General features: G+C 40.3%; 1 protein-coding gene across 1 annotated transcript in view; it reads right to left on the bottom strand.

The window, feature by feature from the left end:
* Positions 1-25,364, bottom strand: part of ZNF521 (zinc finger protein 521) — a 278,549-nt gene that overhangs the window by 145,895 nt on the left and 107,290 nt on the right. Inside the window, exon 4 of the mRNA XM_042962128.1 lies at positions 12,218-15,570. Within this exon, the coding sequence (XP_042818062.1) occupies positions 12,218-15,570 (3,353 nt within the window). The remainder of the gene's footprint in view (positions 1-12,217; positions 15,571-25,364) is intronic.

Raw genomic sequence — 25,364 nt, forward strand, 5'->3', positions numbered from 1 at the left:
TTTATTTCTAAGTATCCTACTTTTTTGTGTTTATTATATATATAGGATTCTTTTACAACTTACATTTTTTCACTTTTGGCTGGTGAATAAAAATCTAATTGACTTCTAGGAGTTGATTTGGTACCCAGAAAATTTGCTAAAGTTTTATTCATTATAATAATTTATCTTTAGATACTTTGGCTATTGTTTTATATACAAACATAAAGTCTCCAAATGACAGTTTGATTTTTTTCTTTTCAGTTTTAGTGCTCCCTACTTTTTATACTTAACTGCATTTTTATTTTATCATACATCGCTGGTTAGGTCAACCAACAGAGCTTATTAGTGATTTTATTATAAACCACTAACTGCATTCAAACTTCTCTAATTATGCTTGCTAAAAACAATATTTTAAATAGTCTTTATTAGGGCAAGGAAATCTGTGCCTATTCCACGTGTTTTTATTTAAGCATGAAAATTTGTTGAATTTAGATTCTTTAGCAACTCGAGATAAACATAGAATTTGTCTCTTTTACACTGCTAACGTGGCAAATTCAATCAATTACTTTCTTGAGATTGAACCCACCTTGCATTATTGTTATAAGACCATTTTAATCACAGTATAAAATCTTTTACCACAGTGGATTTAGTTTGTTAATATTTTCTTCAAAATTCTTATATGTAAAATCATGAGTAAAATAGTCTAAATTTTGCTTTTACTATCTTTGTCTTGTTTTAATTGGAGATTAAACGAATTAGAGTGTCCTTTCTTTTTGTATTTTCTGGCACAGCTTTGGAGTTATGTGTATGTTCTGGTATTTTCTTTGTGGGAAGGCTTTCAACACTTTATTAAACTCTTTAATGTTTAGGGAATCATTCTACTTTCTTTTTTATCTTGAGCCAGCTTTGGTAACATACTATGCTAAAACTGTTTCCATATAATCAAACTTATCCAGTTATTTGTATAAGACTATTCAAAATATTCACTTATTTTTTTATCTTGTGCATTTTTGTTGTTTTAAATAAAAGTTAAAATTGCATATATATATATATATATATAATCTTAAGTGTATTGCTTGATGAAATTTTACATACGTATATAACAGTGTAACCACCACATAGATCAAGATATGGAACATTTCTAGCAACCAAAAAAAATCCCTTTTGCCCTTCCCAGTTCATACCATTCCAGAGGTAACTATTCTGACTTTGATCATCACAGATTAGTTTTGCCTATTCTCACACTTTAGGTGAGTGGAGTCATGTAGTGGTATGTGTCTGGTTCCTTTTTGTGAACATTGTATATATGAGTCACTAAAATTGTTATATAGCAGTGGCTCATTCCTCTTCATTGTTGTGTACTATTCCATTGTGTGACTAGAATGATTTCATACCATTACATGAATGTATTTATTCATTTAATTTTGACAGGCATTTTGATTGACTGTAACTTGAATCTTATATGCAAAAATATGTTATAAATATTCTTGTTTATAATCTGTGGTAAACATTAGCCCTCACATCTTTTAGATACAGACCTAGGAACAGAATTTATGGGTCACAAAATAGGCTAGTATTCAACTTTAGTATATACTGCCCAGCAATTTTTATAGCAATTTTACAAAATTATACTGCCACTAGTAAAATGAGAGAGTTTCAACTGCTCTCCATTCTTGCAAAATAAGAATTTTTGCATTCATTTTTATTTCAGTCATTGTGGTATGTGTAGTGGCTCTCCGACTGTCTTTTAAACTTTTTTTTAACGTTTTATTTTCTTTTTTAAGAGACAGAGAGGGACAGAGCACGAGCAGGGGAGGCGCAGAGAGAGAGGGAAACAGAATCCAAAGCTGAGCCGTCAGCACAGAGCCCGATGCAGGGCTTGAACCCACGTACACGACATCATGACCTGAGCTGATGGATGTTCAACTGACCGAGCCACCCAGGAGTCCCGTCTCCTACTATGTTTTAAATTTCTGCATATATGATATTATGGCTCCCCTTCATTATTATTATTTAATGTTATTTTTTTAACTTGATTAATTTCACCAGAAGTTCATACATTTTATTAGTCTTTTCATAGAACTAGCTTTTTAGTTCATTGTTAGTTTCCTATTTCATTACTTTTGGTCTTTGCTTTATAATTTTCGTCTCTTCTATTTTTTCATGGGCTTGTTTTGTTGTTCTGGTCTGAATGTCTTAAGTTGGATGTTTAGCTTATTGATATCATGACTTTTTAAATTTTCCAATATGTATACTTACATTGTAACAATTTTTCTTCTAGGTACTGCTTTGTTTCCATCTCCCAGGTTCTGCGGTACAGTTATCTTTCAGTTCTAAGTATTTTTAATTTCTCTTTTTATGCCCCCTTTGTTCCATGTGTGATTTTAATTTTAAAATTTATGGAGGTTTTTAAAAAGACACCTTTTTCATGTATCGTATATTTGTACTGTGGCCAGAGAATGTGATTTTGTGTGAACCTAAGCTTTTAAAGTTTATACTGTTTTTTTAATGTTTTTTAAAATATTTTTTGAACGTTTATTCAGTTTTGAGAGACAAGAGAGACAGAGTGCAAGCAGGAGAGGGGCTGAGAGAGAGGGAGACACAGAATCTGAAACAGGCTCTGGGCACTGTGCTGTTGGCACAGAGCCCAATGCGGGGCTCAAACTCACAAACAGCTAGATCATGACCTGAGCCGAAGTTGGATGCTTAACTGACTAAGCCACCCAGGTGCCCCTATGCTATTTTTTATAGAGGACCTCCTTTATGATAGGCAAAGAGTGAAGGTGAGCAATCAGTGTACAGGTGTGGCCTGGACAGGGGATGCATGAAATGTTAACAGCAGGAGTGGTTGACACAAAAGGTTTGAAGAATAGAGAAGGTATAGGAGATACAAACAAAGTGTCAGACCAAAATGACTAGGAGAAAGATGGAACGTTGTCGAAAATGGGAAAAGAAATTGTGATTCGATTTGGTTAGAGGGCTAGAAGAATGTAGAACTCGTAATGTCAAATGGGTAGCTGAAAATCCAAGATTGGGCCTCAGAATGAGGTTGACATTTGAAATTTGCTATTTTAGTCATCTGTGTGGGGCAATAATTAATAGGAAACAAGTAATAGGAAATGCGGGTGAGGGGAAGAGAAGCGCAGATTAGCCAAATTATGGAAAGAGCCTAAATGTCCATCAACTGACAAATGGATAAAGAAGATGTGGTTTATATATACAATGGAATACTACTTGGCAATAAAAAGAATGAAACCCTGTCATCTGCAGCAATGTGGACAGAACTGGAAGGTATTATGCTGAGTGAAATAGGTCAGTCAGAGAAAGACATATATCACGTTTTCACTCATATGTGGATCTTGAGAAACTTAACAGTAGACCATGGGGGGAAGGGAAGGGGGAAAAATAGTTACAAACAGAAAGGGAGGGAGGCAAACCATAAAAGACTCTTAAATACAGAGAACAAACTGAGGGTTGATGGGGGAGTGGGGGTATGGGGGAGAGGGGAAAATGGGTGATGGGCATTGAGGAGGGCACTTGTTGGGATGAGCACTGGGTGTTGTATGTAAGCAATGAACCATGGGAATCTACCCCAAAAACCAAGAACACACTTCATACACTGTATGTTAGCCAATTTGACAATTTTGATTTTCTTTCATTATTCAAAATCATCTTACATATTTACTAATTTCTATCTCAACACCATTTAAGCCAAAACATAAAATGTTCCTCCTAAATGGAATTTTACCACCGCATACGGTGATTCCACACTCTTTTGGCCTAGTACTCAAAGAACAAATATTAGGTACAATTCAAGATTTATGATTGTATACAAAAACATTCTGACTTCTGAATTCCATATTTGGAACCATATGGAACACATCAGCGTAAAAATCCAGAGCTGGAAAGAAGTGAAGAAAATGGAGGGATGGTAGTGGCAGCAAGTTCAATGTATGGAGTAATGATCAATGCAAGGTAAGCACAGGACTAGGGACAAAGCGTGGGCATGAGACAGCTGCTTTCATGTTCCATGCCTTGATATTTATGCCAGGGGTCTTAACTCTCTGTACTAGTACACTATAGATGCCAAACAAACATTGAACACAGCAGCAATAAATCTGAAAGCAGCCCAAACTTGGCAAAGCAACTCATTCTATTTCAAGAGCATCTTGAATCTTACAGATTTATTTTGTCATGTAAATTTTCTACTTAATTTTAAAATATTATTGGGGCACCTGGGTGGCTCAGTCAGTTAAGCGTCTGACTTCCACTCAGGTCATGATCTCAAGGTTCCTGAGTTTGAGCCCCGTGTCAGGCTCTGTGCTGACAGCTGCTTCGGATTCTGTGCCTGCTTCAGATTCTGTGTCTCCCTCTCTCTCTGCCATCGCCCACTCGCACTCTCTCTCTCTCACTCTCAAAAACAAACATTAAAAAAATGTTTTTAAGTAAAATTGTGGATCGGTTTAACCTTAAAAATGTTGAACAATCTTTAAAATATATATATATATATTTTTTAATTATTTTACATATATATGTATGTATATGTATATAATAATACATATACTATTTACCTAGGGGGCACCTAGGTGGCTCAGTCAGTTGGACGTCTTACTTTTGATTTCAGCACAGGTCGTGATCCCAGGGTCATGGGATCAAGCCCTGTATCGGGCTCTGCACTGAGTGTAGAGCCTACTGAAGATTCTGCCTGTCTTCCTCTGCCCCTCTCCCCTGCTCACTCTCTTTCTTAAAAAAAAATATTATATATATATATGTGTGTGTGTGTGTGTGTGTGTACATAAAATTTACCTAGAAGCAGCTTACTTAATTTTTGCTCTTTTAACTTAGCAAAACTTAGTATCAGCAATTTAAAATTAAAATCTTAAATCCAACCTCTTACGGAAATTTTCATTACATGAAACAAAATAAAACAGAACTGTGGAACATGACTGAGTTCTGAATTGCCACCATGTACATTGCCATTTTCTGTACAAGAACCATGAAGAAAGAATATTGACTTCAAGGCACTTAGACCTTCAGATTGAAGGTGATCTTTGAATTGTTAGAAACCTCAAGTCTTTTAGCTTATTTTAATATTTTTAGATCAAACTTGCCTTTAAAGCATGCAGGCACAATTGGGTAAACTTATCTATATCTCTGTCTGTATGAGTTACTAGATATGCATGCATATACATCTAAAGATGGGAGAGATACTTTTTTTGTTACTTTGAAGTACTTATACTATGTTCATTTATTCAACTGATATTTACTGAGACCTCATGACAAACATGTTGGGTATTCAGAGGTGAGAAAAGGGAAGAAGGAAATAAACAAGTACACAAATAATAATTTGAAGCGAAAATCCTAAGGAGGAGACTAACTTTGATAAGTTTCTGGGGGGAAGCCCATCTGATAGATGAGAAAGGTACAGACAGGCTGATCCAGAAGAGGAGCCCGGGTAAATAGGTGGCTCAATGTGAAGCCTCGAAAGCAGACCCCTACTCAGGAGGCCAGGAGGCCAGGCACGGTGTGTGAGGAGGCACCCCAGCAAGGTGAGAGCAGCCAGCTACAGCCAGACTATGTGTGGCCTCATAAGCTGGTGAGAGGCTGGGCTTGTATTTGAGGGAAGTGGGAAGTCTCTGAAGAATTTTAAAAGACTCCATAATTTACATGTCTGCCAGATTCCATCCAGCGCAGCAGGAAGGATGGATTGGAAGCGTGCAGAAGACGGAGAGGACTCCATTAGGAAACGACTGCAGTGTCCGGGCGAGGATGCAGCCCAGACCACGAAGACGGCTTCGGACATAGAAACACATGGATGAGATACTCATTAAAGGCACAATCAACAGTACTCATTAACAGATTAGATGTGGGGAATGAGGAGAAGGGAAAAAAATCAGGAATAATTCCCAGGTTTCTTGCTTGAATAACTGGGTGTGTAGCGTGGCTCCCTTTACTAAAATGACGGAAGTCTGGAAAAAGAAATCAGTTTCAGGAGAGAAAATCAAGCGTTTAGGCTGTATTCGTTACACTTCAAATATCTAGAAGAGATACAAATGAAAAAGTCAAGCTGTCAGTAGCACACAGTAATCTGGAACTAAGAAGAGGTGCAAGCTATGAATATAAATTTGGGAATTCTTAGCATAGAGATAGTTACAGCCACATGAATAGATGAGATGCTGTTGAGAGAGTAGACAGTGAAGAAAAAGAGGGCCAACGATGAGCCTCAAAGAATCCCTACACTTTTAGAACAGGCACCGGAGGAAAACCTCCAAAGGCCAAAGTAGGAAGAAAACTAGGAGAGGAAATGCCGTAAGTCACAGGAGCACGTCGAGAAAGAGCTGTCTACTGGGCCTCATGCCATAAGGATGAAGACAGAAAGGCTCACTTTGGAATCTGGAGACCACTGACCAAGTTGGTAGGACCACGTACAACTTCTTTGGGAAAGCAGGCCTTGACTGGAATAGAATGATGAACAGTAGTCAGGACCATGTTCACGACGTCTATGATGGAACTTCAACGATGGTGGAACGTTTTGAGTCCAAATGGAGTAAAAAAGCACGGATAGTGATCCTAAAATTAACATGCTCAGAAGAAGAGCATACATTTATCCAACACCTTCTAGGTTTCTGTCATTGTACCAGGTGGCTCCTGTATGAAAAAAGCTAGGTGGCCAGCTGTCCTGCCATGTTGCCATGTATGGGAAAAGGCTCTGGGCGAGCCACCAGCCAGACACAGCTCCACAACACCCACCCACAGAGGCTTTTGCCTACTGTGGGCCGGGCGCTGTCATGAGTATTAGAAATATGACATTGAGTAAATTCTTGCCCTGAGGAATTCATAGGAAGGGAGACATAAAGAGGTAATTATAAAGCAATGTGACTATTTTTATATATTTAGGATGTATTGTGTACACAGAGCATTCAAGGGGAGAAGGGATGTTTGGAGTGGGAAGTCGGGGTCACAGGAAGCCTTCTAGAGTAGTTGATCTCCGAATAGAGGTTAAGGTGGACAGCCTTACAGAAGGTGGAGCACAGTCAGGAGGAAAGAGATTATTTGGGCAGAAGGGATAGGGCAGCCTTAGTGAGACACAGATGCACTGTGTCACCTGTAGGTTAACTGAAGTATTTTCAACTATGGAATAAGGTGTAAGGTAAGAAAAGGAAGGGAAAATTTAGCAGGGGCCGGAACCTGAAGAATCATTCTATGTCACAATAAAAGGATAGTATACTATCCTATGAGGATAAAGGTATAGAGCACTCAAAATATTTCAAATAGGGAGGGACATGCTATTCAGATTTGTGTTTTAGATAGATTGTTCTGGCAGCTTTGTGGAGACGGATTTGAAAATGATAAGACTAAAGTCCAAGGGAACAATTAGGAGGCTGCTTCAGTAGTTTAGTGAAAGATGATCAGAGATTGAATTATAAATGTGGTAAGGGGATGGAGAGGAAGGGATTGATCTAAGAAATATATATGAGCTGAAACAGAGATCACTTGATGACCAACTGGATGTGGAGAAAAGGGAGACAAGAAAATCAATGGCTCCACAAGTGAAATAGAAAATATAAGAAAAGAAGCAGGTTCGGAGAAATTATGAGTTCAGTTTTGGTCCCACTGATTTTAAAATGCATGGAAACATGTGAGTGAATATATCAAGAAGGCAGCTGTGTGTAGGAGTCTGAAAATCACTGGAAAGGGGGTAAGTCCTAGATACCATTTTTAAAATCAGTTTCATTGAGATGTAATTCACATACGAAAATTCACTAATTTTATACCTGGTGAGTATTAATAAATGCATACAGTCACGTAACCACCACCAGAGTCAAGATACAGAATATTTCCATCAGCCCCCCGAAGTTCCCTCCTGCATTTTGGAGACATCATTTGGAGTCATCCATAAAATGTGATAGCTGGAGCCATGGGAGTGGATGAAGCCACATAGAGCGGGTATGCAGAGTAACAGTAGCAATGGGCCTTAATGTATAGGAGCAGACAGAGTACGAAGAAGGGTACAGATCATTCTGTGAAGGGAACCAGGAGAGAAAACCGAGGTTAGATAAAAGAGGAAGTGGCCAACAGTGACAAGTAGAACAGCACACAAACTAGGGTGAGTTCTCTTTAAAAAAAAAAAAAAAAAGGCACTGCACTGGTCAATTGGATCAATAGAGACCTTAAAGAGGTCAGCTGCCGTAAAGTGATGGAAGCAGACGATCCCTTGCAGTGGGTGGAGGAAGTGAATGACAAGAGAAAATAAGACAGCAATACAGAGAGGATTTTATGAAAAGAATATGGATGAGACTGTAGCTGGAGGAAAGTCCGGTGGATTTATGAGAAGAAAATCCTGAACCTGGAGTTAGAGAGTCAGGTTCTCAGAGCCCCTTGTTTACCACTTACGAGCTGTGTCATCTTAGATCTCAATTTATCTGGGCCTGACTCGCTGTCTGTAAAAGAAGGCAGCTTAATCAGATAACCTCCATGGTCCCTCTGGTTCTGATTCTGTGGCACTGTGCGAGTATCCAGCAACACAGACACAACTGGGGACCCTTCCAAGAGCAATTTCAATGCACTGGTAGGGGTGGTGTGAGTTGAAATGTGAGTAAATAACCCCGTGAAGAGACGTGCCTACAGAGATCCTGGAGAAATGGAAGCAGGAGGACCCATCTTCTAATGTCATCGTGAGAAAACATTTTGAGGTCCAGATGGGGCAGAACCTGACCAGACAGGATCAGTGTCAATGAACTGCAGAAGAAGAACTAACATTTATTCAACACACAGTAAATGTCAGTAACTCTGTGAGGTGTTTCATGTATGGAAAAATCTAGATGGTCAGCATTTCCCCTGTGTCAGGTTATCTCTACCATTTATGGAATCATTGCAGGTATCGTTGTAGGTTATGCATAAATGTATATCATACTCAATCTTTAAGAGCAAAAGGGAAATGAATAGGTTCCCCCAAATATTTTATTCAAAACAAAGACTCCATAGCAAAATTAGATTGATAATTATAGGATTTTGGCACAAAGAAAACATTTTTCACAAATTCCGAAAGCATTATGCAGAAAAAAACGGGGTTGACATTCAGATCTTTTGTCTTTAATTCCAAATTTCTCCATTACGTGACAGCTACCTGCTATTATTCTTCTTTCAAGTGTCATGTGCCTGTCTTTCATCCATTTCTTAGATCACATGCGTTTATACAATGCTTATCCCTCCCTAGATTATATCTAAACCTCTTTTAAACAGGTAATCTAGTCCCGACCAAAAAAAACACATTCTTTTCAGTCTTGGAAATATTCATTCCAGTGTCTACCAATACCCTTATGTGATCACAAGTCACAGTCCAGAAAAAATTCTAATCTTGCTCTTGACAATATCTGTGTATCCAGGTTTTATTATCTCCCGTGGTCTTCTTTTCTCTTCTGAAGTCTCAATCCTCAGCCAGAAGAAGAGATGAAAATACCACCTATATCACTAAGTGCTTCATTCCTACCTAGGACATCTAAGTCAATAGACATACATGTCAGACATCTTTTTGTGATAAAATGTATTCCCACATGGCATACCTGTCTTTTGGCAAAGACTTATGTAATAACTTCTCTCTTACCTACATGGTAAAAAATTTACACAACACTCATGCAAAGTCACAGAAGCTTAACTTGACTAACAAAGAATGTGAACAAATTAATTTTTATGACATGACTTTTTCTTGCTGATGCATTATTTGGGGACTTTTTTTTTGTAAAATTCCACGTATGATAGATAATTTTCTATGTCAAGTCCAAATAATATGGCCTACTGTACATTTTTCATTATAGAGGATATCAGAAAGGAAGGGAGCACATGAAATTTTATGACTTTAATAGTATAATGAAGAAAAAATAATAACAATGGATGAAAATGTCAAACAAATTAGTGAACTTTTGAAGCACAAAGGAAATATATATAAATGAATCCTTATATCTGATTGATTAAGGACATTGCTACAAGGTCTCATAAGCCCGGCTTAATAAGGAGGTACCCTTCTAAAAGAGTCACTTTTAACTCGAGGTATCTCAGTGCTTAAAAAAAACACTATTGTAAGAATTACAAGTAAGAAGTACTTTTCAAATATTTTATACATTATTCTATGTAAGTGCAGGATGTAGTTCAACTTTATCATTAAGATTTTAGGTATAATTAAATACTTGACCATCCCTTAATGATAAATTCTCTAAGCAAATAACTCTAACCAAATTAACGTGTAAAGACTATTTATACGTCCTCCCTCATTAAAAAAATTTTCACCTCAAATGGTATTATAATACATAGCAATTTAGGAATATCAGAAAACATAAGCCAGGAACAGATGAGAAGGAACAAGCACATTCCTTTCCACAATCTACTAGAAACAAGAGCCCCATTTTGCTTGATTTTTAACGAACACACCACCACAATCGCTCACACGCATGCACACACACACACACACACACACACACACAAATACAGTCATTTTAAATCAATTTTATGCACCATTTAAATCAAACATGAATATACAAACTCCTCTATATGTGCTAAGCATAGAAAAATTAAAAAAGGGGGAGAGGAATAATTTTCTACATAAACGGATTTCTAAAATTCTCGTTCATAAGCATTTTAAAAATAAGACCTTTTCGGGACAAGTGGATAAATTTGAATATGGACTTCTTATAGATGATATTATAGATCCACTAGATTTCTTTAACCGATTTAGTTAATTGCCTTAATTAATAATGTTGTGGTTAAATAGGAAGGTGTCCTTATTCTTAGAAAAATAATGATGTCTGAAACTCACTTTCATGTGGTTCAGGTTAATAAAAAGGTTGCAGAGAGAGAGAGAGAGAATAATGTGACAAAATGTTCATATCCGGTATATCTGTGATACGGATACACAAACACACATGATTTCACTGTCTTATTCTTTCAGCTTTTCTGTAGGCTTAGACATCTCATGAAATAAAAAGTTGGAAAAAACAATTCATTTCATATGATCCTAACTACCAAGAGAAACTATTTGATCCAACACGTGAGCCAGGAGCCATTATCAAAGCTATGTTCTTGCAGCTGTCCTCATCAGTTGGAAAGGACTTCATTTATTTAAATGAGAGAGAGGTGCAGATTTCCTTGGAAGGAAAGAAAGGGAAGCAGCTTCAAAGTTTGGGAGCTTGCCTGTCACGCAGATGCCACATTTCAGGAGGATGGGCTCTGTGTCAGTCTTCCAGGCTCTCCCCTACCAGCTGACTGATGGCTATCTGCAGGGACACGCAGGGGGGCCTCCAAGAGGGTGTGAGTGCAGAGACAAGATAAGGAAAATGCAGTGACCCCAAACTGAAGGGAAATGGATCTCCCTGGGGTCTGCATTTGGATGGATCTCCAGATAGGGGCAGGTAGGGAAGTGGAAAAGAACTCTTGGAAACCAGGTGATAAAGCATAAAGAAATTATAATAAAATGAACCATCCTCTGCTCAGCTTCAAGGACTGATGACTTCTACAACTATTTCATTGTAAATGAACTTATTTTTCATACTCGTTATGGCAAAGAAGGCATGAAACCACTCTTAAACTAAGAAAAAAAATCCACTTTAATTGTGAAACCCAAAACCAGACAGTGAAGACTCGGGGATATTTAAGGGGATGCCTTTTAAAGGAACGTTGGGCACGTGACGCTTAATAAATGTAGCGGCTTTTACAAAATCCTGTTGTGAGAAAATATTTTGCTCACTACCCAGAAGACAAAGAGAAACAGTGAGTGTTGACAACATGGTATTATAAAGCCGCCCCTACCCAATTTGTTATCCACAAATATATATATTCTTTTTAATTTACTCTAAGCCAGCATGTTGGCCCATTGCATCTTACTTTTATGTCATTATCTCTCTGCCATACACACAAGTCATAGCTGGGGATTTCAACTCGCGGTAAAGCTATGCTGAGATTCCAGATCTCAGTGGTGCTGGCAAGAGTGCTGATCTCTTCAGTCATAGAGAAGACAATATCCTAGGGAGACTGGAATTAGTCCTATTTTGCACCATTCAAGCCAAAATGCTGCTTATCAAGAAGCAAGTAATTGCTGGCTAATGGCTATGGGGGGAAAAACACCACTGCATTTCAATCTACGCATCTCTGGGCACATGACAATAAATAAGGCTGCAGAAAGGGTAAACATGAAGTGGCAACAGTTTCTTGAGGAGGTTAAATAGCAAACATTAAAAAGGCAAGTTACCTCATCCGACTGGGAGGGACTGATTCTGGGCATTGGCGATACTTGGGGAGTTTTCAACTGCGTGCTGTTGCTATCTGGCACGAGCTCTCGGTGGACCGTTTGGATGTGGTTCTGGAGTTCACTTTCAGATTCAAACTTAACGTTGCAGCTAGAACAGCGCGTCTTCAGTCCCCCCGCCTTGCCTTTACCCTCAATGGCACTCAGATTCTCATTCTGGCCCAAGCCCGGTCTACTCGTGCCGGGAGGGATGTTGATGCCTGGGCTGCCGCTCTTACTGAGACTGACACAGCCAGCGCACAGACCATATGGCAGGCCATTGATGTCAAGCTTCACCAGATCTTGCTTGGAACGGAACTCTTTGAGGCAAGATGCACACTTGTACAGTTTGGGGACATGCTGGCCACGCCCCGTGGTCTGGACTGCAGACCCATTCCCTGTCTTTTGCATGTGGAATGTCCCGTGGATTTTGAGTTCTAAGGTGGACGTCACTGTCTGCATGCAGACCACGCAGCGAAATCCCGTCAGGGAATTGCGCAAGTCAGGGTGCATTTGGCAATGCTCCAAAAACTCCTCTTCGCTCTGGAGAGGCATCTTGCAAATCCGGCAGTTTCCAGTATCAAGACTCTTACTGTGCGTGACTTTGTGTTCGGTAAGAGTTAAAAGGGAGGGAAACCGCTCCCCGCAAATAGGGCACATGTAGTGTTTCACAGGGCCTAAGTGGGTCTGCATATGTTCACGGAGGCCGTTCTCAGAGAAGAAGGTTCGAGAGCACACGTTACACTTGTAATTCCCTTTAATGAGCTCGGCTTTCTTCTTCACGATGGCACTCTCTCCGGGTCTGATGTTGTGGTCTCGGAGCTGGTGGTTCTGCAGCAGGGTCTCCATGGTGTAGGCTGCCCCGCAGATGTCGCAGCCGTACATGGGCTCCGAGGTGTCCACATCTTCTTCGCTCCCATCGTGACTGTTATGGGACTCCTGGCTGTTGGTCAGCAAGGTCTGCAGCTCCACCTCCTCCTTCTGCACTTGCTCGGAAGCCCCGTTCGTTCCACAGTTGGGAGTCTTGGTTTCAAACACGCAATGCTTCTCCCTCAAGTGCTTCTCCAGCAAAATGATCGCGTGGAAGGCTTTGCTGCAGAATTTGCAATTGTACTTCTTACTGTGAGTGGTGATATGACACTGCAGCTCCACCTCGGTGCCAAAAGACTCACCACAGAAGATGCACTTGTGCACTTTCCCTTGATTTTCCAGGTGGTTGTGTTTCACGTGGAGTTGTAGGTCGGTCTCATTGCGGAAGTCCCAGTTGCACGATGTGCACCTGTAGACTTTCTTTTCATTGCTGTGCTTTACGGCCAAGTGGAGCTGAATGGAGACTTTTGAGTCAAACACTTCCTGGCAGAGGGTGCACCGGAAGAAGACAAAGGTGTGCATGTCCAGCAGGTGTTTCTGAAGGTCGTCCACTGATGTGAACTGCTTATCGCAACTCTCGCAGATGTAGTATGTTGAGGTGATCATAAAATGGATGGTAACATGCTTCAGCAAGGATTCTTGGTTGGGGAATTCCTTGTTGCACTGAGGGCAGGTCAATTTCGGAAGCACAGTGTCGAGATGAGTTTTTAGGTGAGTCTGAAAGCTGTCTAGGGACGTGTACTTAGCACCACACTGATTACAGATATATTCTCCAGCCGGACGTGCAGGCGCACCTCCCACTGCCTGCATCATCTTAAGAGACGTCTGCTCTATGGCCACGGGAGATAAGGGGCTCAAGGCCCTGGATTTCTTCCCATTGTGAATATAATTCAGGGCCAAGGGAATGTTTTTATGATTCTCTTTGATATGCTTGTTCAGTTTAAGAACGCTGTTGAATATCGGCGAATTCGTACAATAGGAACAAGAATAGACTTCGACTACTGGTTCTTTCGGAGTCCCGAGCACCGGAGACCCGAATCGGGAGCCGCTGAGGTCGCAATGGACCTGCCTTATATGCTCTTCAAGGGAAGAGTCAGTGAGAAACCCCATGTAGCAATGGGGACAAAAGAATGCGTTGCTATCCTTAGCTGCAGGGTTCGCAAATCCGTGAGAACATCGGATGTGTTCCTGAAGAGTGTTGAGGTCGTTGACAACTTCGGAGCAGAAGTTGCACTGGTAGACTATGGCAGGCATGGCAGAGACGATCAGACCTGGGTCCTGAGCTTCATGCACTTGCTTAAGATGTTCATTTAGGTTATAGAGTGAGGGCAACACCTCCAAGCAATACTGACAAATATGGGCCTGTTCTGGCTTGTCTAAATGCATAGTTTTCAGGTGAATCTGTAGGACTGCCAGGCTCGAAAATAGCTGCTTGTTGCAGTAAATACAGCTGTAGGTAACTTTCGCTTGTTTACTAGAGGGAACGGTCATGTCAGGGGTTTGCTGGGCAGCCCGCTTCCTCCCTCGACTCTTTGGGATCGGCGGGGCGGCTTCCACCATGGTTGAGCTGTCCACGGAGAGGTTGGAATCTGGAGTCGTGCTGGACACCGAAGTGTAGCCCACGGTGACCAGGGAAGGGCTGTTGCTGTGGTTGCACGACTCGGGTTGCTGGTGACTGTCCATGTGGCTGTACAGTTCCTCAACCGTGTGGAAACTCTCAGAGCAGATGCTGCAAGAGTTCTTCTTCTCCCCGCCATGCACTTGCTCCATGTGGTTCATGAGGGACGTCTCCTCCACAAACAGCTCGTGGCAGTAGATGCACTGGAGGGCCGCTCGGTCCTCGTTTGGGGAGCACTCGGGGTGGCACTCCGCGATGTGCTTCTGCAGGTCTTCTGGGAAGTCAAAGCCTTCCTCGCACTGACTGCACTTCTGAGTGTCCTTCATCTTCCAGTCCTCCATCCTGGAGCCAGACTGGGACCCGTCCTTGTTTCTCTCGTGTACCTGCATGTGTCCGTGTAAGGAGCTAGAGGACAGGAACCCGCGGCGACAAATGGCACATTTATATGGCTTGTTGGACGTGTGAGTCTTTAAGTGGATCTTCAAGTGATCACTTCGGGAGAACGCAGCATCACACTCGCTGCAGTGGTACTTCTTGTCCCCCGTGTGGAGTTTGATATGGCGGTCTCGGCTCCGCTTGTGTTTGAACAGCCTACTGCAATAGGTGCATTTGAAAGGCAGCTTGTCACTGTGGCTCTGCTCATGGTGCTTTAGGTAGCTGAGGCGGCTAAAGGACTTGTCACAGAATTGGCATGGGTACGGGAGTCCGGGGCCGCCTTCTTCCTCTCCAAAGTCGCAACCTTCTCCATGGCTGGGGGAAGTCTGGTCCTTGCTGGAAGGCGAGGAAGCTGGCCAAGAGCACGTGGGATCATCTTCAACATCCACTCCATCTGCAACGAGAAGCAATGGAACGTTTTATCTTACGGGCTGAGCACTCGAGAACGGGTTTACAGTACCATTGCAGCAGGGACATACGGTCGGACTATCTAGAACCTGGCGGGGGTGGGGGTGGGGGTGGGGGGAATGGAGGACAGAACATTTGAGTGGAACACGTCCAAATCTGAACCCAAAGCTTTTATTCTACATTTACTTTTTACCGGGTTGTAAAATATAAGAAGATATTAAATAGCTCTATGTCTAAATTACCCCTTTTATTACTTGTTATCATTTTTCCTTAGGAGCAAGGTATATATTACGCATCGACAATTTTATTAAAACGCAGATTTTAATATATTTAATGTTTCTTCTGTATTCATTCTAAAATGATTTGCATATTATGTGAGCGTCTGAAGAACGAAATGAAAAGGGGAAATATTACAGGAATGATTTAAAATTAATGCAGTCAACCCAGATGTCTAATATTTAATAAAAAATTCCCTCTGCATTTTGCTTGTTTTTATATAAAAAAAGGCAATTCTGAAGACCAAAATCTTTTTATGGGGTTCTTATTGATACAGACCTTATTGCTTTCAGCAAAAAAATATTAAAAAGTAAGCACATGAAGGAAGACAGAAAACACAATAATAATTACGTCTTGTGTAATGAAAGACAACCAGGATTTCTTCAATAACTGAAAGATTCGAACACCATAGGCCAGAAAATGGATTATTAAGTGTTAGGAGGGCACTGCTAGATATTACATGTAGCTGGGATCAGCCAGGATCAAGAAAAAATGAGAGTTTCACAAGGGCCAGATTGTAATACTGTATTTTGCTTGGAAAGTTCAAGAGGTGGCCCACCATTTCTTCCTTTTGCAAAAGCTTCAGCAGCATGAACTTCCTTAGCCAAACAGGACCTGCACTTTGAGGTGAGCAGAGACAAAGCGACTTGTGAAAAACTGGAAACAGGAAAAGTGATAAATGATTATGGTAAATGCTGAAAGATTTATGAGTAACAAAGAGAAGACAAACAAGACTGAAAGCCAGATATAACCTTAGCAAGTTATCCATAAAGTAACTCTACCTCCTATGAGGTGTTTTTTAACTCGGCGCTTGGCAAATGTGTGCTGATCTTTCTGTTGTTTTCTTAACATCCAAGTGGAAAATAAGACCTCCTCAAATAAGTTGTAAAACCCCCCTTTTTTTTTGCTTTTCAAAACAATCTATCATTCAAGATGAGAAGAAACTGTAAAAGCTTTTCACTCTCCAAAAGAGCAAGGTTGTTCATAAATGCAGACAAAGACCGTCGAGGGGAGCCGGTGGGGACAGTGATTCTATCAGGATAACAAGGTCCAGTTAGAATACTCTTAGGATATTCGACTAAACCTCAATTTGAATATGATCAAATAAGTTTTTAAATTCTTCAAAGCTGAAGTTCACTAGCAAGCTATATTATTAACATAAAAGTAGAAACTGGCAAGCATTATGTAAACAAATTCCACGTCTGCTTTCTTTAAGGTAACAAGATTTTACTAGATTATCAACCTCTTGCTTATCCACAGGAAACAGATGAGGATCATTCCTTTCCTGCATCTAGAAACTGATGACAACACCATCTCACTATCAATGCCAGATGGCAACCATGTAACTCTGAGAAAACAACCAAACACCATTCCTGGATCCCTGCCCACTGCAACAAAGCCTCACAACACAAGTTGAAAACCGCATGATTTTGCATCCTCATTTATAGGAGTCTATAACCCAACATGTTTACAGCGTAAGAAAGGCCCTGGTAATTCTGGGTATGATTTAAATGTAAAGTGGATACATAGAAAGAACATAGGCAGACAACTCAACTCACCATCGAACAGACAGAAAAATGATTTTAGAAAATTCAAAACAAACTCAATGGTGATTCTAGCTATCCTTTTAAAAAACAAACTATAAGTCACTTAAAGACAAGTGTCCCTAAAACAAACCAAAGTTGTAAAATATTTCCCTTAATTGAAAACAATTGCTATTTATTAAATTTGCTCAGCAGTCTAGGTAAAAACCTGCTATATTTCACATTTACTCTTAGGCTTATGTCCTGTTGTTTCACTGAAAAATATTTTCAAACACATCATCTCATTTGTACAGTTGGGAAAACAGTGAATCAGAATTTGTCATGAATCTAGACTTGAAGAAAATAACTATTGACCCTGAAAATTTAGCAAGTGAACTTATTATTAAATTGCAGACTGTGTCCAGGCATGATATATTATTATACAAATGTACAAAGAATTACAGAGCAATAGACCATTATAAATAGTGTGCAATCCCCGACACCACTCTTAAATCAGGTTCTTGTCTGTGGGCCATGCCTGACTATACCTATTACATAACTGTTCTCTTAAGCTTGTAAATTTCAACATGTCAAGTGAGCCGAGGGTTAGGATCAAGTTTTTACTCAATCGGGTTTCAAGAGAGCTGGAAACCTTCTCTTCTCTCTCCGGTCCCTATTATTCGGTCTTGAGGGAAAAGAAAGTGAAAATCTGAGATGATGTGTCTTTGTAACTGAAGCACATGGAAAGAGTGTACAGGATTCATAAGGCTCAGGCTGGGGGATGGAACAGAGAAAAAAGTTTGAGCAGGGAATGCTGCTTGTAGAAAAATAAAGGTTTCACAAAAGGCTGATTTCTATTTTAAAATCTAAAGTGTAAAAAACTCATTTGCTGACATACTATAAACAGATGTGTGCTCCCAGGGACACACAAGGAACTCACTGACAAAACTCCCATGGGAGTTGGTCCATGCTCTAAGGGGATCAGTGTCCCAAGACTTGTGCAGTAGCCCTGGTGTTTGCCAACATTCTCTGAGGTCTACCTAAGTCTTTGAGAGCTGCCCGTCCCCACTAACTTTGGCCTTTGGGCAATCACAACACAAACTATGTTGAGGTGGCTCGTGTAGATGTCAACTATTTCAAGTTCTTTTTTCCCAGGGAAGAAACTGCAGAGGATTCTTTCAATGCCGGTTCCTGAATCAACTCGAACTTTTTTCCCCTTTCGGCACTAAGTGCTACTTACAGGAATGTCTCTCTGTGTTATGGCAGGTTTTCTGCATTTCAGTGTGAAGTACTTAACATGTCCGTGCTAAATTTTAAGTCTTGGAATCAGTCACTTTACACTCTGAGGTGACTCTCGGAGAACTGTAGCTCTTACAGGCGGCGGGGGTGGGAGAAAAGAAAAAAAAAAAAAAAACACTTCGCTGGAAACCAGTTCCGTGGCCTAAAAGTCTATTTAAAGATGCAAATGTGTGTGCATAGTTAGTGCAGATGTTTTTCTACAGCAACTGTACTTGCTGAGTTTCACCATTTCCATAAAGCACATTAAAACAAGTGTGTGAACACTCCGAGATGAAAGTCTCAAACACTCCTGAGACTTTCAGTGGAAAGTAGAGCCGCCTGACTTTTCTCCAAGCAGACAGGAATGCCCATGATTCAGCAGCCTGAGTAAATAAAAGAGGTCCTTATTTCCTAATTTTGCTGGCTGGCCACACTGCGGCAGCCTCTGTGCTCCTGCCAAAGGGGATGCAGAATTGGAACTACACCCAGCCGCTGAAGGCCTGTCTTTGTTAGCCAGCCAGGCTTTCCCGACCATCTTCTGGCAACAAAACTGCCATATCCTGCAAGGAAGACCTCCATCTCGGGCTTGATGGTTCTCCAGTCTGCCCAAAAGGACGAAACAACAGATTTCGCTGGGTCTGTGTCGGAGGAGGACAGCTGGAAACTCAGTTAGCAGCAGAGCAACACCTGTTCGGTCATATTTATGGGGGAAAAGTGCTCACTAACAGAAAAGTGAAGTCATCCTAGAAGAAGGTATTCCACAGAAAAAAGGCACCGGAGCACAAAGTTCCTTTGTGATCCAAGCCACCGGCCCCTTGTGTGCCAACCTGGAGAGGAGAGAGCAGAGACTGGATGTGATTTTATCCTGGCTGCTGGGGAGGAACAGGCAAGCGCACCCGAGAGGTGCCGACTGGTCACCAATCAGGGACCCGACAGTCTCAGTTTACAGCCTGCCAGCTGAGAAATGCCGAGGGTCCTGGCCACTCCTTGCTTTCAAGTCTAACTGGAGTAGCCAATTAAAAAAAAAAAAGATCAAAGAAGGAGGAAGAGAGGATGGGCAGAAAGGTTTGGGGTGATGCCAAAACTGATCTTGAACCATTAAGCATGTCCTAGTGTAAGATACATGCCTTTTGAGGGCAGGGACCGAGCCTTTCAGAACATTGACTTTGTAACAACATGGACCATCCAAAATTATTAAGGAGAGAATAAAATAACAAGGTGGAGTGAATCACTGTCAATGGTAAGGAAATTATCCGAAGCTCTGAAGTTCTGGAAACTTCTGATACTTTTAGTTCTTCTTAGGGCTGGGCCCTCGAGAAACTGGCTTACTGATATCCTTTGGCTACCTGAGCTCGTTCATCGTAACGGCAGAGTACTCTCTAAATTGCACTTCAGGGACTCAGTATCATGTGTGTTCAAGTGCCACACAGCAAGGCTCCTTAACAGGGACAGGATTTACATCAATGGTAACTTTTCCAGGGAAGAAACGCACACATAGTGACAGGTCTGGTGTAATGACAACAGGGCAATGACTCAGAATGTGAACGGAAAGTCAAGAGTCTGGAGTTTTATTTCTAGCTTCATAACTGACTTAGAGAGTGACCCGGCCAAGTCGTTTAATCTGTCCTTGCCTAGGTACTTCACCTGCAATATGAAGATAATAATTCTTGCTCCTTACCCTCTGGGGTGTTACAGAGATTAGCGAATGTTTCTGGGGCACCTATCATCCCTAGAAGAAAAGCTGCATATGTAAACAAAAAGATTTATATGTGGTGTGTGCATTTATGCTTCCGCATATAAAATTCTATGTATATAGTATAAACAGATTTTAACATTTTCTTTCCTTTAATGAAACCACTGGAATATTTAAGGATTGGCCCGATGGAAATCTACAGTGCCTTAAGCATTGTACATTCAGCCATCAAGAAAATAAAACATAAATAGTTGGTGGTATCTAAAAATTAATGGACCATAAGTCCATGCTGACTTTGTTCCAAGTAAGTTATCGTACAGAAGATATAATCTTGGGTCTTTACAGACAGATAACCTTGGAACAAGTATTGTGCTATGTAATTCTGAAGCCAAGAATGTAATTTTCAGAGTACCTCTCTTCATAGAACACTAGCAATACAGTCATTGCATTATTGAACATCAAAATAAGTTCATTTCAAAGATGATTTTTTAAGCGTGGAACAATAGGTTAAAACACAAGACCAGAGCAAATCTCCACGTTATCTCCTCCATCGGCTTAAAATGATTATGTCTGTCAGCACAGACACTATAGGAGCGGTTCTGAACTTTCATATTAAGAAGAGTTCACCGTCCTTTTTTCATTCATTAGTTGCCTGAGCCACCTTACGATAAACTGAGAATCCCAAGGAGAATATATAGTTGGCACACAAAGACTAAGAGAAGTTAGGCACCACTCAAAGAGAACAGTATCTTGACACGTGTGTTTAACAGACACAGGTAACATAAAGATATTCCTCATGTTAACCTGGTGCTATCACAGTAACAATTTTACACCACCATATGTAAAAGCATCTAACCAAATTACACAATACATTTTTAAAGCAATGGTTCCGATGGCTAAAGATATGGTCATTCTAAATAAACCATTACACACGATTACACAATTGCTTCCTTTCATTCTCAATAGAAATATCAACAGTTTTAGAAAAGCTGCAATTTTAATGATAGAACTTTCGTACTTTCTGCAAAAATCAACAGCCCCGCATAAAATTCACTTCGTTGTCATAAAACTTATTTAACTACTTGAAAATGAATACTCTTTACTGGGTGTTCAAAAGAGAAATGTAAACTTTAAAATTATTTATAATTCACAGATGCTTTTAAATTCTGTAACATTCCAAATTGTTCTAGAAGGACCAATTAAATGCATTAACAGTTAGGTTATGAGGGAAAAGAGTGGTCACCCATTAATGACAGCAGCTGTGGGGAGCAGGAATTGGTGGTGCACAGTTTTCACCACAGTATTAAGATGAATTCCAGCTATCAGAGCTCACTTTCAATGAAAAAAGAGGCTCACTTTCCCCAACAATCCTTTAGCGCTTCTTCAGATGAGCCAACATAAGAGATAAGAAGTTGTTATCACCCCTCCTTTGCCCTCGGTGGGTCTTTATATCCACGCTGTCTCTTTCGCCAGACACATTTCTATTTCGTGTGCAGAGAGAAGTACAAATGTTTTGCTTACTGTTGCTTAAAGTTCACTTGAACAGACGGAGCTCAATGAATTCCATCTTCCGCAGCCAAATTAAACAGAAAACAGTGCATTCTTAAGCAGTTCACACTTAACTCCACCTCTCAAATCAGAGGAAAAAGCTGACGCGAAACCAGTTAAAGAACAGTCATCTCCCTCACGGAAATGGAGACCTGTTTCTGAAGCCAGACAGAAGGAAAGTGGTTTCCATTTACGTGGGGGGGGGGGGGGGGGGAGGGGGGGGAGAACTGCTTTACTGTTTCTATCCTTTGGCTTACTTAAAAACATATATAACTAATGATAAGCATCAACCTCTTGGCGTTCAATAATTGGCAATCATGTATCACACATCTGTTTACGGTGCTGCGATGGAAGCATTCTATATTATTCAACATGCTTCTCTTTCCCTTAATAATGATAGACATCATCACAGTGAATTTTCCCAAGTCGGCTCTCTTTTTATCTCTACTATTTTGAGTTAGAAGGCCAGTTTTAGTGACTTTCTTGTCTAGTATTTATACATGACCTCACACCACAAGGAATTTGAAGCAGTTCTTCATGGCTTATTTTGTTCATTCATTTATTTAACCAGCATTTATTAAGCACCTACTATGTGTTTGGGTCTGATATTTGCTTGTGCACTCTAGGATTTACTTATTTTTTTTAAGTTTTGGCTTCCTTATCTATAATATCAGAAAAATGCCAGCCTGCATCATAGTTAATATCATAAGAATCAAACACGACATTGGATAAAAGAGCTTTCTAAATTTTTACAATATAAAAATGTACTAAATTGTTACTACTACTATGAAAGTCAAAGTCACCTTTAGGTTATAACTGGTAAGTGTGGTAATAATACAAAGGAAAACAAATTAACTATCATTTAGTTGTTGCCTTTTTCATAATGAAATTCTAATACTTTTAAAGGACTTAACAGGCATTATTTGTTTAAAAATAGAAAATAAGGCGCACCTGAGTGGCTCAGTCGGTTGAGCATCCAACTCCGGCTCAATCATGATCTCACAGTTTGTGAGTTTGAGCCCCATGTCAGGCTCTGCGCTGACAGCTCAGAACCTGGAGCCTGCTTCAGATCCTGTGTCTCCCTCTCTCTCTCTGCCCCTCCCCTGCTCACACTAAGTCTCTCTCTCTCTCTCTCTCTCTCTCTCTCAAAAATAAACATTACAAAAAATTTTGAATAGAAAATAAATAAAAATGGGGCGCCTGGGTGGCTTAGTCAGTTAAGCGGCCGACTTCAGCTCAGGTCATGATCTCACAGTTCGTGGGTTCGAGCCCCACATTGGGTTCTGTGCTGACAGCTTGGAGCCTGGAGCCTGCTTCTGATTCTGTGTCTCCCTCTCTCTCTGCCCCTCTCCTGCTCATACTGTCTCTCTCTCTCAAAAATAAATAAATGCAAAAAAATTTTTTTTAAGAAAATAAATAAAAATACCCCCCAAAAATCTTCTAAATGCTGTTAGAGTTATCTTGAAGGTCAATGTGCAGTGGCTTTTCCTTAAGAGCTGCACACACTGGGAAGTTGTGATTAACTCATTACCAAAGTAAAACCCCCATAATGGAATGGTCTGCATTCAAAATCTTGAAGCCACATTACATAGTTCTGACACCAGCCCTTTATCTCACACTATTTTAATTGTTTAGAAATTTCTTGAGGAATTTTATTTTGCTTCAAAATCCTTTGCACTAGGGGTGCCTGGGTGCCTCAGTCAGTTAAGCATCTGACTTCCCCTCAGGTCATGATCTCATTCATGGTTCATGAGTTCAAGCCCCACGTCAGGCTCTGTGCTGACAGCTCAGAGCCTGGAGCCTGTTTCAGATTCTGTGTCTCCCTCTCTCTCTGTGCCTACCCACTCACACTGTCTCTCTATCTCTCTCAAAAAATAAACATTTAAAACAATTAAAAAAATCCTTTGCACTAGTGTGAAATATACCGATTATACTTTAGAAAAAAACAAAAAACTCCACACCTTCTGAAATTCTCAGCAAATTCCTCAGTGCTACCAAGTTAATCATTAGCAATTTTACATTAACCTCTTCACTGGGGGAGTATAAGGCAAAGGGAATTCTTCCACTAAGAAAACTAAGTTTGAAAATACTTTTATTAGTCAATGATGGACCTCAGAAAGTTCATTCCACTGTGTTAGTGGTTTCTTGAAGAACTGCCATAACCCACTAGAATTTTCAAACAAAGCAATCAGATTCTCTTTCAAAAAGGAATCTGGTCCCTCAGAATGTTTTCTCATATTAAAGTCTACTTTTACTGAACATTTTTTCAACATGTAGGCATTGGTCCAAGGGTGGTAAACTTCTGGTCACAAGGAATTATAACAGTCTTGAAATGATGTTCACTCGGGCTGAATTTCACCTGTATTATATCCATAGCAGCCGTAAAGCTGATAGGAATTTCTGGCTGTTTAAAAAGGCCACACTATATACTTCACTGCAGATAAAGCCACTGGAGAATACAAAAGTGTTGAAAGGCTAAAATTTAATTAATGACCAATTAGCACCCCCTGTGGGTTCATCGTGCAGTAAAGTGATAAATATGGTGTGCTAATATAGAAAAAACTGTTACAAAGTTTAGGGGGGAAATATTACTACAATCACCTATTATCTATGTCTATTTGATGTTTTATAATACAACGGACCTCCATGTTCTTGATATGGATGTTCATATGTCTAAAATATGGTAAGAACCCTTAAGGTCTAAGACAAATATATTTTTTTTTAATTTTAAGGCACAAACTTTGACTCACAACCAGGTTGTCAGGCTGGAGTATAAAACCCAGTGCTCTCGGATAGCTAGTGAGCGCACCTAGCCAACCACCTAGCAGCTGCAACTCAAAGTAGTGTGTATTATCTGCTCCTCAATCAGTGTTGATGCATTTTATGGGGTAGTGACATATGGTGGTGATATTAAAAACTGCGGGATGGTGGTATTAAAAAATTGGGGGATGTTGGACTATCTTGAAACTTTGTACATATGAAGAGATCTACAGTAGGACAAATCACTGATGCATCCTCACTGGATAGAGTTTTCTGGTGTTTCAACAGAATCAGTAACTTTTACATTAACACTTCAATAGTAAAACTAAAATTGAAAAGTGAGGTCAGATCCCAAGCAACCCATATGACATAAGGAGTCCTTTATTCCTTTAAAAAAAGTTTTTTCTCTCTTTTTCTTTCTTTCTTTCTTTCTTGAGAGAGAGAGAGAGGGCAAGTGAAGCAGGGGCAGAAGGAGAGAGGGAGGGAGGGAGAGAGAGAGAGAGAGAGAGAATCTTAAACAGGCTGAACACTCCACAAAGAACTTGACGTGGGGTTCGATCTCACGACTGTGAGATCATGACCGGCTGAGCCACCCAGGTGCCCCAAGAGTCCTTTATTTCAAGTGAGATTATGTTTGGTAAAGTACTGTGTAAGCTGCAAAGGACAGAAGAATTTTCTTAAAACCACTCTAACAAGGGTGTG

This window comes from Panthera tigris, chromosome D3, assembly GCF_018350195.1.
Source record: "Panthera tigris isolate Pti1 chromosome D3, P.tigris_Pti1_mat1.1, whole genome shotgun sequence".
Classification (NCBI taxonomy): Eukaryota; Metazoa; Chordata; class Mammalia; order Carnivora; family Felidae; genus Panthera; species Panthera tigris.